This window comes from Dunckerocampus dactyliophorus, chromosome 1, assembly GCF_027744805.1.
Source record: "Dunckerocampus dactyliophorus isolate RoL2022-P2 chromosome 1, RoL_Ddac_1.1, whole genome shotgun sequence".
Taxonomy (NCBI): Eukaryota; Metazoa; Chordata; class Actinopteri; order Syngnathiformes; family Syngnathidae; genus Dunckerocampus; species Dunckerocampus dactyliophorus.
Genome location: NC_072819.1, coordinates 9,944,444 through 9,959,026, shown reverse-complemented (window position 1 = coordinate 9,959,026; position 14,583 = coordinate 9,944,444). Strand labels below are relative to the sequence as shown.

The window sequence follows — 14,583 nt, the reverse complement described above, 5'->3', positions numbered from 1 at the left end:
AACAGGATAGGATTATACCACTACTCCGCCCAGGCTTAGTGTAACGAACCAATAGGAGGAGGGTGTTGGCACACCAATTCCGCCCACTCTTACTGTATTTAAGGCCTAAGCTACCAGCACTTATTAGTTCGCTGACGAAGCTCTTCGGATGAGGAGCGAAACGTCCGACACCTTCTTCACAGAAGTACAGATGACGTCTCAAGAAGCCTTTTCCTCTTAGGCAAGTAATTATTATGTCTCTCCTTTTCTAGTAAATAGTTACAGTTTGGGATGGAGTAATTCATCTACAGAAGCACCATCATGTAGTCCAAGGGTCGCCAAGCCGTCGATCGTGAGCTATTGGTCGATCTTTGGGAGTTTGCCAGCGATCGGGAGAACATTTGAATAAAATGTATTATCACATGAGTGTCCTCACCTCCTGGAGATCGATTTTGTCCACTGAACACTTCCGTACACCTCGCCGCTATCCAGGCAGCAACCCGCAAGCCTCAGTAAGGCGCCCAGTCCCTAAAACCCGGGAGGTGGTACACGAGTACACAGGCTCACCTCATACACCAACTCGCCCCTCCGCGCTAGCAAAAAGGGCAAGCGAGAGAGGGAGGGTGACAGAGCGCATGCAGCGATGTGCCTGTGCACACAACAGTAATTATTGCACGTTAATTTGGCTCAAAATCTGCCTTTGCTACCTCAAAATTAAGGCACAAATATAACTCCACAGACGTGCACCTCCCAAAAAATCTTTGAGCCGCGACGCTGCCGCTCATTAAGGGCTGACCGTTGTAACGCTTTGACCAGCCCCTCTCTCCTCAATCTGCATCGCTCGCCCACTACTGTACAATGAGCCAGCAAGCCAAATAAGGGTTGTGGTTGAAGCTGACACCACAAGACCCAACCCCGACCGAGAGCCACAAAAGCAGGGGTGCCCAAACTGCGGCTCAAGGGCCATCTGCGGCCCGTGGCTCATTTGTCATTGCATCACTGCAGAAACAAAATAAAATTTAAAAAACAGCAAAAATGATTTTAAAAAATCACAGCAAAAGGCACAATAAGAAAAAGGTGAAATGTGGAAACTATATACAGTATATATGTATATGTGTATATGCAGGTTCACGGCCCAGAAAGGGGATCTGGGTCTCAAAAAGGTTGGTGATCACTGATGTAGTTCATGCACAATGTGGATTTAACAAATAAGATGGTTGATTATCTAAAAAATGGAACCATTTGCCCGTTCATTATTTAGTGAAATGTTTTATTCTTAATCTTCTATTAGGTTTCATATAACACTTTATTCTTATTTATTCTCATTCTATGTCTGATTTTCCTTGTCTCTCATGTCTTGCATTGTTTGCTTTATTTTATTTTGTGATTTAAGTGATCGATCGATCGATCTATTTTCTCTTATGTATGTATAATTGCTCCTTAACCAAGCACATTTTTCCGATTACTGGATTAATCAAAAATCATTTCAGTAGATTACTCAGTGACTGAAATACTTGATAGCTGCAGCCCTAGTATTTTTCATACATTCGTATGTTCTTGTCCATGTTTTCTTGTCGAAACTCAAACCAGAAGAGTAAGAACTACTACTAGGGGTGTCCTGATACAACTTTTTCACTTCTGATCTGACACCGATATTGCAGCCTTGAATATTAGCGGAAACCGATATCAATCTGACATAAGCACGAATCGCACATACTTTTATTAGGTATTTTGTAGAGTGGAATGGTAGAAAAGGTTTGATAAAGTGATATTACTGAAACAGAGAACAATAATCAGCAACAGTAGGTAAGAGAAAAACGGCCCGATTTACTTCTTTAAGGATCCGAGGTATAGTTTTATCCATAATGTAGTAGCGGCTAGGCATAATACAGTATACTGGAGAAAGGTTCAAGATCAATTAACCGTCTAAACACGACTTTACTCGCCACCGACTGGGGCTGGTCATCTTTTCTGTTACAGGTCATGACTTTTTGTCGTCCCGTGGTAGTTTCTCACTCTTTGCGAAAGTGTCATCAGCGGTGGATCTTTCCGGAAGCCGTGGTGTTGCGAAAATCCTGCTTCCTGCGTGATGAGTTTTGGTCATGTTCAACTTCCCTGGTTCTGTACCACCACGGACGACGTCTTTTTCGGACTTTAATGAAAAATACACACGGCCGACATCACTCCTACTCCATGCTGAACACGTCAGCACATGCTGTTATTGTAATCACGTGGGCTCTATCCGACCACTGCTGGATAAATATGCTGGGGCGGAGTCTGGAATCGACTGCTTGTATCGGAGTGCCAATATTGGAGATTTTAGATGCAGGCCGATATAATACCATACTCGGTTTTTGCTGATATCGGCCCGCCATTAAATATCAATATCTGATCGGGACACCTCATAACTAACCATGTGGCACACAAGCGATGCAAACTGGAAATGTTGTGTGGTGCTGCACAATTTCACTACTGATATGTAGGGTTGGGCATTGAGTCTCGATCATTGATGGGAACTGGTACTTCATTTTGATTACAAGTTTCGTTGCCGGAAGAAGTAGACGCCTAACTGGCCGGTCTCCACGCACCATGTCCAGGCTGCAAGAAGTCCCTTCCCTCGCTAAACTTCCCCACCATCCATGGAGCTATTCTTGGCTGGACACCAAGCCGCATCAAGCCCCTTCCCCTGCTGCCCTCTCTGGGCATGCTCCAGTCAGAATACCTCAGCGTTCTGGCCGGGCTCAATGCACCATTTCCAGATTGCATGTTTCCCCGCTAAACTTCCCCAAATTCCACAGAGCCTCACTCATTTGCAGAGCTAACGATCACTCGTTGAGAACGTCAAGTGTAGGTAGGATTGCAAGGTTTATAGTGTGTCTTTCTGTGTAAATATCCCATATTACCACATGGACACCTGTGGCTTTCATGCAAAAAGAAGCATCTTCATTTAAACCATGCAAACTTTTATCACCCTGCCTCTTAAAAGAATTCAAATTGAAAATCATTAGGACGAGGAATCTACCGGAATCGTTGGAATTCAAACAATCGCAAAGTCTACTCATGCCCTGTTCTTTTGGGTCGCTGCTATGCCACTCACAGCTTGTTGGTAGCTGTTTGGTACGGTAACTGTACAACACATGATAGGAAGGCACTCCAGCCTCAAGACCTCACAGAACATTGTTGGGGCAGCCCTCTCCTCATTGCAAGACCTTTGTAAAACTAGATTCCTACGAAGAACACACAACCTCATCAAGGACAGCACACATCCACAACACTCCTACCGTCAGGCAGACACTACAGGAGTTTGAAGTCCAGGACCACAAGACTGGCAAACAGCTTTTACCCACAGGCCATCAGGCTTCTCAACAAAGCACTCACACACGCCGCACGCAACACACGCACACACTCATAACTCTATTTATTTATTTATTTATTCATTCATTGGTATTCATGTCTTTTCTGTTCTTGTTGCTTAATTTATTGGCATTAATGTTCCTTATGTTCTTATTCATTTTCTTGTGTTTTCTTTCTTTTTTTGGGAGAATGAACAGAACAAGAATTTCATTGCATAGCAGAACTACCTGTTTTACTGTGCATAGGACAATAAAACTCTTCTTGAACACATTCAACAGCTGCCATGCACATTTTTTCCCAATCAAAAGCCTGAAAAATCGACCACAGCCGACTTAGTTGCCCATTCTGACATCTCTGGCCCTCAATAAAGTGATAGATGTACTATGATGTGTACATTATCTCTGCTTTTAAAATGTAGGCTATATATGAGGAACAAGTTCAGAGCATCTTGTCAGAATATGAGAGGCATTTACATCCATGGAACCCGTTGCCAGCGATCTGTGTTTTCCATTTGGAGAGGGCGTGGATTTAGATGACATTGCTTCCAAAAGTAGCACCACTGTTTCAACCCGATAGCTCTGCTCATTAAGATTGACCAAAAGCAGACAACCACTCCTAGACCCGCTATACACTTTCACCAAAGGTGCATTATGAGACATGAAATTGGCCAAAAATCAGAGACAGGTGGCGAAAATCTGACTGAAAATGTCCTACAGTGCATGAAAAACAGAAAAAGTAATCTATGGTGCACATATCGGTATCAGTTGATATCAGAATCGGAAATTGAGAGTTGGACAATATCGGCATATCAGATATCGGCAAAAAAGCCAATATTGGACATACCTAAGTACGACCTATTGTTAGTCAAAAATATGAAAATGTGTTCTTGGCCTAAATTAAGCATTTTTCAGCATAAAAATGGCTAAATTAGCTAAAATACATATATAAAATAGAGTGTTCCATCGTTTATCGCGGGGGATAGGTTCTCGAAATAGCCCGCGATAAGTGAAATCCGCAAAGTAGCAAACTTTTTGTTTTTTACAATTATTATATACAGTATGTCTTAAGGCTGTAAAACCCCTCATTATACACTTGTATACACTTTTCTCAAACAGGCATTAACATTTTCTCTCTTGTTTAAACACTCTCAAAGTTCCAATTTCGGTAGAATTTGAATGATACCACTAGGTTGGACACATGAAATTATTAAGTGACTCACGTGTATTTTACTCTTCTGACAGTGACTCGTCCTGGATGTAGCATTTTTGTATCCTTGTTAAAACATATTGCTCCTGTCTTAGTATTTTACTCCTCCTGGTCGTCCTCCACGAACACAAGATTCATTTACAGTATTCCGTAATGGCGCCCTACAGCCACGTAACTTCTGTCTTCCTTCAGCATGTCCAAAAGTCAAAATTTTTGTGTGATTGCTGGATTCCTCTGCCTTTTGGGTGCAGAACATTTCATCGACATTGTGGGTTTTGTCGGGGAGAAAACGTGCACATATACAACACTGCTGTTGTATGATCGCTAGCAAACAAACAGGAAACACGGCAGTGCTGCACAAGGGGGATTGATTGACCATGGTCTACAGCCAATCAGAATGCAGAACACAATGGGCGGGTTCTCCCTCAGGACTGTTGTAGCTCTATATTTACCCGGCTACACATACTGAGACGAGGTGGATGGAGATCATCTTTACTCCAGCTGCGCACATCTTCCAACTCTCCCATGAGTATACAACACCCTCTACTGGTAGCAGTAGTAAATACAACAACAGACACATACAACAGAACACCGTTAGATCGCTGTAATACACCACAAGGACGCAGAACACGATGTGTGTTCATACGCTGTTAGAAAAAAACATGCAAAATTGCACTTATATAATAAATCAGCAAAACAGCGAGTCCGCGAAAGGTGAAACGCGATGTTGCATGGGAACACTGTATTTAGAAGACACGCTGTACTCACCCATTCAAAGACAAAGGCCTGGGTATGCGTATCTAACGTATCATCATCATCGAACAAGTTGCCGTATTTTCACAGGTTAGTGGCTGTGTGTAATTATAATGTAAATATGTACTTGTAAGTATTATTACTATACAAGCATACTATATATGCTTATTATTACTATATAAGCATGTAGTAAGTGTATCAAAGGAACCAAACTGTAGGCTATCATTAAATTGACAGGAGAAGACCAAACATGTTTACAGCAACAAGGAGATAAATTTATGTTACAGAAGCTGAATTAAGTCAATATTTCAAAGTATATGGACAGAATGCATGTAAACTGGGACTTCACATGGAAGTGTGGAAAAGGAAAGACCACATTATTTCAAGAATCCACCTGTTTTAGTGGACATAAATGTAGTCAGTGTCATTGTCCATCGTGAAACAGGTCTGATGTCACCATGGACGACCAAGAAAGAAGCCCCAGCTCCGAAATAGACACCAGCAAGCTTGACTGAAATTTACAATGTCAGAATGGACAAGCCAAATGCCCTCTGGACAAACGTTTGATGGTCAGATGAGACAAATTTGGCCACAATGGCAAGACGTTGATTCAAGCAACTACCTCTAGAATTTTGTAATTCACCTCAAACTGTAGCAAGACAGCTGAAACGTGAACACAATCGGGTGTTCCAACAGGACAGTGGTCCCAAACACACGTCAGGTTAACATGAAGCTTCTGGAATGGCCTTCCCAAAGCCCTGACCTCAACCCTGTTGAACATTTGTGGACTATGCCAGGAAGGCAAACAATATATTATTTATAATTTATATATTTGAGCCTTAATGTTCATTTCTAATGTTCATCATAACCTTGTGTAAACGAGAGAAGGTACAAAAAAAATCTAACTTGTGCACACAATTCTTAATTTGAAAAGTCATGAAAGATATATGTTGTATTATCATTCCATCCTGGAAAAAAGAATGGTGCAAATAAATGATCAAGGACCAAAAGCTGAATGTGACATTCATGCCCACCTGTATCTGTTTGATGACAGGGCTCAAGAGTTGATTTTCATGATTACAGCAGCAGTCACACACGAGGTATCAAGACAAAAACAGGAAATACATTTGAAATAGCAGAAAATAAAGTTTATTTACCTTGAGGCTGATCACCACCACCTGTAAAGATGACAAAACGGAATTATTCTACAGCTGTACATTGTTCTGTATATGAAAGACATACTGACTCTGTTCATGGTGCGGGGTCTTTTGACCCCTTTTGAGAGTACTGCTGTTAGCACACAAAATTTGAATGTTTATATATGTTCTACCGCTTATCCTGTTCAAGGTCATGAGTAAGCTGTAGCCTATTGCAGTTGACTTTGGGTAAGAAGTGGAGTACACCCCGGACTGGTCACCAGCCAACAGTAGTCGGCTTTGCTGAAGGTTCCAAAATGTCTTTTCACTTGACAAGGCAAAGCCAGATTAATTTCTCATTAGTGACCATGATTGACTGCAGCTTGTATTTCTCTTTGCCAGCATAAAATACTTTGTTTCACGCTTGTTTAGTGCTTATTGGATCGATCGATATTCAGAACGATGGAGAAGCCCAAGAAACTCTGTGAAGATCTAAGAATGGTAATGTCGATTTGCACAAGTTGAGCCCTTTCGCAAAAACTGCTGATTCCAAGATCATCACTTCAGTTGTTTGGATGTATCGCCACTTTGCCAAGATCTGGAAGAAGATCCACATCGTCACTCTCAGATGAAAGTAAATAAGATGGAACAACCAAGAATCAAGACTGTCATGATCCGCAGAAACACCAGTGTCAGTGTCCAGTCAGCGTGAAGACAACCGAGGGTGCTTCAAGGTATTATTGGTGCATGTAAATTTATATATTTGAGGTTTAATATTGATGTTGGTGGCGTAAATGTGTAGCTTAACAAGCTATGCCGACAGAAATCAAGTGTTTCTGCTGCACTGAGTGGCACTCAGTGTTACTATTAATGGAAAGACTTTCTGTGTCTGGTAGGGAGGACACTGCTCCAAGAGACTGCTTCACAACTAGGCCTGTCACAATAACAGATTTTGCTGGACCATAATTGTCCTACAAATAATCGGTATTATTGACAACATTTTTAAGACCATTTTTTCATCAATTATACGGCATAATAAAGCGAGTACATCGTATCAAAAGCAATAAACTTTCATTTCTCAAGAGTATTTAACATTGTAATTAGAATGTCAAGAGCTTTTAAATAAAATAAGTTAAACAACATAATAAACAAAATAAGAAAAAACCACCCCAATGAAAATAAAATTGACTCTCAGTCTCTTTTAGTAAAAACATCACAATAAATACACAATAACAGAATAAAAACAAAACAATAAAAATCACAATCATAACCAAAAACAATTAAAAAAAATAGACCCTGTCTCCCTGTTTCTATTAAGAAGTTAAGTTATGTTTGAGGTGCGCATGCAAGTTGCTCGTACTCCCCTTCTTCGTTGTCACTACTTTCCAATCAGTTCGTCGGTGTTCATGCGCTCACCCTCTTCATTGTGTTTAAAAGTTAAATATTCCCACACTGAGGCTGTGGCATTTGGCTTAGAAACCATCGCTTTTGTGCCCTCATTCATATATAGTATGCGTTTGCTAGCTCACAATGCTAAATTGAGGGCACATTTTTTGAAAAAAAATACAGGTGAACCTACGTTCAAACTCCAATCACGCTAACCTGGCGGACTTGAATTCTGTGTATCAACTCACTAGCAGCCCCGCCTCCACCTACTGGGACAAATAGGCTGAATGGCTGAGTGGAGGGTTCACTCGCTCCGTTCATTCCAATAGAGAACCAACACGCCCAGAAAGATGCAGAGTGAACCCTCTTGTCATCCAGCCTGCGTGGTAAAGAGAGAGGAGAGAAGGGAAAACCAGCGCGCATGCACATGTCAATTTATCGAGGCCGGCAAAATCATCAACTTTGTTTTTATTGCTTGTCCGATTAATCGATTTACTGGTTATCGTGACAGGCCTATTCGCAACAAAGAATTGTTAGCGCTAAAAAACCCTGCAGTGATAGAAACTTTTTTCCACCTAACCAAAATCAACTGGAAAAGACACGCCCCGGGCCAGATGAACCAGACAAACTACCGTCCATAAAGTATGTCACCATGATACTGTTTTTGATACATGGAGCACATAGTGCTTGATATCACAGCTATACAGTATACCAGTCCATCTCGCCGTGCCACTACACCAGAAAAGTAGTTACTCTGTGTTAGCTCCTACAACAACAATAGCTTGGTAAGTATGCAGGTCACGGCATGTAAATGGAACACTTGGCGGTTTTTTTTTTTAAAGGTCTTCAAAAGGTAGAATAGGTGAATCCCAATTACGTTCATATTAAGTGGAAAAACTGCCAGCAGAAGGCAGCTATCGAGAACGCACAGACAAGGGCGAGACGTGTATTTTTGTCTCACATAAGGATTGTGGATGATGAATGAAAATTCCTAAAAAAGGTGCAGTTTTCCTTTAAGGGCCAAAAGTTAATATGACAATCATGCCCAATTGTACCTATCTATTTGATTACAGGGCTCAATAGCTAATTTCAAGATTCCAGCAGCAGTCACATTACGGTATTAGACAAAAAAAGGAAGTACATTTGGAAGAGCAAACAGTTAAGTGGGTTATTTACCTTGAGGCTGCTTAGCACGACCTGCAAAGGTGACAGAGCATAATTATTTTACAGTTGTGCATTCACATTCTCAGGGAATTGAATCAATCGCAACGGGACTGTTCAGGTTGTCTTAGAAGACGTTTTGCCTCTCAACCGAGCATGCTTCATCACTTCATGCCCAGTGACTATATAGGACAGCTAGTTGAGTCTACATACAACTACATAGGAAATTCACACAGAGAGGTCCAAGCTGAGATTTGAACCGAGAACCACCTGACTGTGAGGCAGATGTGCTAACCACATGCGCCATCATGTTTTTTATTTTTGTTTTATCCCAATAAGACTGTGACCTGTGTTTTTTCCACGACAAATATTGGCTGTGGATGCATGACTATATTATCCGCAGGTCTGCTGCTCAGGTACCACCTCCAAACGCAGTGCTCTTTCAGCGAAAGAAGGTGGCTAAATCCAGGCTTTAACAGGAAGCTTACTGCCACCTTTATCTGAAATAAGACCACAATAAACGACCCATGGGTCAACCCATTGTTGACCCATTAAAACAGGCCTTTTTGTAGAATTCTGAAATACACATTATTTTTCAGTTATGGGTAACCTTAATTTTTTTTAAACCTCTGGCACTTCACCACTTACCTTTTTACCATTTCAAGCTAGTCATTGGATTTGCATGACTTGAATTTCAATAAATACCTGGAAAAATTGGGGTGTTCTAAAACCTTTGACTGATGGTGTATATTGACCTACATTGGATTGTTTTTAGCATTTTTAATGTACATAAGGCATCAAAGTGGCCCCTCTCATACGTCATTTTTTATTTAGGCCTATGTGGTGGCCTTTGCTGGAAAAAAAGTTTGGACACCGTTGATCTCTGGAGTGGACAGAGAACTATGAATCAAATTACTCACCTCACTGCGGGATACAATATATCATTTATTCAAGGTCAGATATGGATGTATTCATGCTTTAATATGCCGTCCCTTAAGCCTTTTTTCCCCCTGAGATGAACAACACACTAAGACAAAAGTGACTATTTTAATCACGCACAGTGATGGACACACTTTCTCATTCATTAGTATGAGAAACTGTGTCCAATCTATTGACTGGTAATGGAAACATTTTAAACACTGGGATTGAGAAAGTGAAATGCATACTATCACCCTACTAGAAAAAACAGAACAAACAGGTTGCAGGTGATGTCTTACCGCCGCCATCAGGCTTGTAGTCTCCACCGCCGAGGTCAAACAAGTCTTTATCGTCAAAGGAACCACCACCACCTGTACGAAATTACACCAAACAACATACAATGTAGGCCTCCATTAAAAAAAAAAAAGAATTTCCGTGATATAGGATTCAATGGTAATACCTTGAATATTTTTGTAGTTAGACCATAGAAAACCTGTTTATGACTTTCTAAATACGTTTTTTTAACATGATTAGAGCCCTGTAGACATTATATAACATCCCTATACGCTCCTTTACGCACCTTTACGCTCATATTATTCTAGGTTTACATCCCATTACGCAACTCTTATGCTGCAGGGACTCAGACGGCCTCTAGCTAGCAAGCTAACCAGTTAGCCTCAAATTTATTTCCCCGCAACTTAAGAAGCCAAAAACTTACAGCTTCCACACGGAATGGGAGGAGAACTTTTTTTCCACTCTATCATGTCGGACATGCCATGGCTGACTTCGTGTCTTCATGTAGTGTTAAGGTAATGTAATGTAACGTAATGTAATGTCTCATCAATGTTTTGTGTCATTACTACAGCCTCGTGACCAGAATACTACTTATCACCTGTATTTCAATATGTTTTGACTAATAATAGACCCTAGTCTACCACAAAACAGTAATCATTTATTAATGATTTCTGAAAAAACACGATAGAGCGAGGAGCGATAGTCAAACTGCGGTATTGCGAGGGACGACTGTATATTGGGTATGCAACAGGCTATGTTCATAGACTAGCCAATAAACGTAATACAGTACTTCAAAATTGATATACTGTGGACCCGTTTATGTCAATGGCCCTGCGTAAACATAAGCATAACACAAACATATCTATGTCGTGAGTAAATGACACTTACTGTGCTGAATATACGGACAAAATGAAGCCTGTTGACGTTAAATGTACACTATTGATAACACTGGCAGGATGCTCCCCTCTTTTTTGGACTGTAGCAGAGCCTGCAAAGCAGACATTTGGAGCCAGATGAGGTTACGGACGGTTAGTTGGAGAATGTTTTTCACAGGGATGGTGGTGGTTATATTTATTTTTAGCTATTACGCATTTTAAAACGGGGAAGAGGAAAAGGGCGGGAGAAAAGGGGGGAGGCCATCATTACTAACTTAGAACAATACATTATAAAAACATGTAAATATTACTAATATAATGTCTGATAGGTCTACATGCCATTTCAGTCCCTTGCGCTTGGCCACTTGGGATATAAATGTATTGGGAAACCCAATAAAACAAAGGAAGATATTGACTTATATTAAAAATAAAAAATTTGATGTGGTATTTCTACAGGTATTTCGCCAGGAATCAGAGAAGGGCCGCACGGTGGTCTAGTGGTTAGCACGTTGGCCAATACAGGAACAGCCTGGAGATTGGGAAGACCTGGGTTCGATTCTCTGTGTGGAGTTTGCATGTTCTGCCCGTGTGCGCGGGTTTTCTCCGGGTACTCCGGCTTCCTCCCACATTCCAAAAACATGCATGTTAGGTTAATTGGAGACTCTAAATTGTCCATAGGTATGAGTGTGAATGGTTGTTTGTCTATATGTGCCCTGCAATTGGCTGGCGACCAGTCCAGGGTGTACCCCGCCTCTCGCCCGAAGCCAGCTGGGATAGGCTCCAGCATGCCCCCGCGACCCTAATGAGGATGAAGCGGTATAGAAAATGGATGGATGGATGGAATCAGAGAAACTTTGTAGAGGCTGGGAATGGCAGGTACAGTATTTTGCAATCCCGGGACTAGTAAAAGTAAGGGGATCATCACACTTCCCAGTCAACATATACTCTTTAAATGTATCAGTCAAATTAAGGACAGTGTCGGGAGAATTCTCATTGTAGTGGTAGAGATGCAGGGGTTGGTGTAAACTCTGGTCCTTGAAATTAAATTACAAAGTACAGGAAGCTATGAAATGATTATAGGAGGAAATTTTAATTTACTATGAGACCCTTCCCTGGATCATAGTGGGTCTACTGTTTGTAGATCACCCAAGGCCCTGCTAATTTAAATTATTGGTTCCCTTTGTACAAAATTGTATTGTTGGCAATATAATTATTTCTGATCACGCTTGCGTCTGTTTGGAATTAATTTCAACTCTACCAGTTAGTAAATCACCAGGGCCGGGATTTCCATCTGAGTTCTTTAAGACTTATGCTAAAGAGCTTGCTCCATATTTCTTACAAGTATTTAATGAAGCTTGGACGACGGGGACTTTACCACAGACCATGACTCAGGCTATAATAACATTGATTCCTAAAAAAGGCAAAAACCCATTACCATCTAATATCTTTAATGCAAGTGGATGTAAAAATTATATCTAAAATCTTAGCTGGTCGTTTATGGAAAATAATATCTACTTTAGTACATAATGATCAAGTGGGTTTCAGGAATTCTGCAGATAATATAACACGTCTAATTAATATTATGTGGTTTGTGGCCAATCAAAGGTTACCAATAGCAGCTATTACTCTTGATGCTGATGTGATGTGGTTGAGTGGAATTATCTTTTTATTCTCTTAATGGTCTATGGTTTTGGTGGATTTACTTGCTGTATAAATGCCCTCAAGCTGCAGTACAGACAAATAAGAGTATCTCTGACGATTTTGAACTGAAAAGGGGCACTAGACAAGGTTCACCTCTATCTCCTCTGTTGTTTTGTTTAGTGATTGAACCACTGGCCTCGGCCATAAGAAGGGAGAAAGACTTTCCGGGGGTACAGGTTGGGGGTTTGACCATAAGTTAATGTTATATGCAGATGATATTATATTGTTTGTTTCAGACCCGGAAAGATGGATACCCATCTTATTTAAAACTATAAAATCACTCTCACGCCTCTCTGGGTATAAGGTAAACTGGTCCAAGTCAGAAGCACTGCCTTTGACAGCCGATTGTCCAGCAACTCTTTTTAAACCAGGGGACTTTCAGTGGCCAAAGCAAGGAATTCAATATTTGGCTGTTTTATTTCCCCGTTGTTTAAAAGACTTAAAAAAGTCAATTATGAATCAGTAATGCAAAAGGTTTCTTGTGATATCAATAGATGGAAAGTACTTAATTTATCTTTGGTAGGTAAAATAAATGCAATTAAAACAAATTGTGTTCCAAAAATTAATTATCTATTGAATTCGCTCCCTCTTGACAGTAATTACAGTAATTACAGTAATTTTAAAAATTATTTGGATTGGGAAACCTCCAAGAATGAATTTAAACAAGTTACATCTGCCAGTGGAAAAGGTGGCCTTGGCCTCCCCAAGATGTTGGATTATTATTATGCTTTTAGTCTGACACATTTAGCCCATTGGTCATCGCCCCCTGAAAGGGCACCACCCTGGCTTAAAACAGAAATATTTATATTAAATCCAATTCGTCCTGTACAAAGTATATCTCCCAAATTGGGTGATAGAGTCAAGAAACACCCTATTATATCACATCTTAAGTCAATCTGGCATAAACTCGCAGACTTGATTCGATTTGATGTTATTTGACCAAGTTCTGACCATGAGGTATCTGCATATTATGTACTGTAATGTTGATACAGACGTCAAGTGATGCAACTCTTGATGTAACTAGGATTATATGGGAGAAGGAATTACATCTCACTATAGATAAAAGGAGTTGGGAAGGGATCTTTAAAAAGATAACAAAAAATAATGTCAAGGATACAATTTAAATTTTGCATCGTTATTATTGGACTCCTTTGAGATTGTTTCGATTGGGACTAAAACAGTCACTTAATTGTTGGCGCTGTAATCAAGGACAAGGAAATCTGGCTCATGCCTTATGGTTCTGCAAAGAAATTCAGAAATTTTGGGCACAAATACATTAAAGTCTACGTGAGATTACAGACACATTGATCCTATATAATCCCAGATTATTTGACCTGGGAGATTATTCTATTTTAATTGAACAAGACAAAGGTACTAAGAGTTGGATTCAAACAAGTGCCTTGATTGCTAGACAAATTATTCTTAAAACCTGGAAAAAGGAAGGACCACCTTGGTTCATGAATGGGCGATGGATGAACGAATGTCTTATAAACCATTAGGATGTGTACCACTTCATCTTAGAAAATGGAGAAAATATTTTGAATTTATGTGACGTTTTGTAATCATGTTGCCAGGAATATTGTTATATTCATAATGATTAACGTATATGCCGAACCAAACCACTGATTTGGAGTGTTATATATTGTTATGGATATTTTATTATGGTGTTTTACTTGTCACACATTAGTTACCTCACTTATTCATTTTATTTATTTATATCATAGAATTATAGGATAGCCTGTAGGGAATGTTCACTGGACAAAGGACAAATGAATATGCAGGACAAAGGCCAATCAGAAGGCTTCAGTCATCTGGACTAA

General features: G+C 40.2%; 1 protein-coding gene across 7 annotated transcripts in view; it reads right to left on the bottom strand.

Annotated features, from left to right (window-relative positions):
• The window catches only part of cd99 (CD99 molecule), a 41,405-nt gene that overhangs the window by 7,501 nt on the left and 19,321 nt on the right, over positions 1-14,583 (bottom strand). For all 7 annotated transcript variants that reach the window (XM_054752711.1, XM_054752876.1, XM_054752960.1 and 4 more), the window contains 3 exons: positions 10,193-10,264; positions 8,991-9,011; positions 6,450-6,470 (listed from right to left, as the gene is read on the bottom strand). In XM_054752711.1, the coding sequence (XP_054608686.1) occupies positions 6,450-6,470; positions 8,991-9,011; positions 10,193-10,264 (114 nt within the window). The remainder of the gene's footprint in view (positions 1-6,449; positions 6,471-8,990; positions 9,012-10,192; positions 10,265-14,583) is intronic.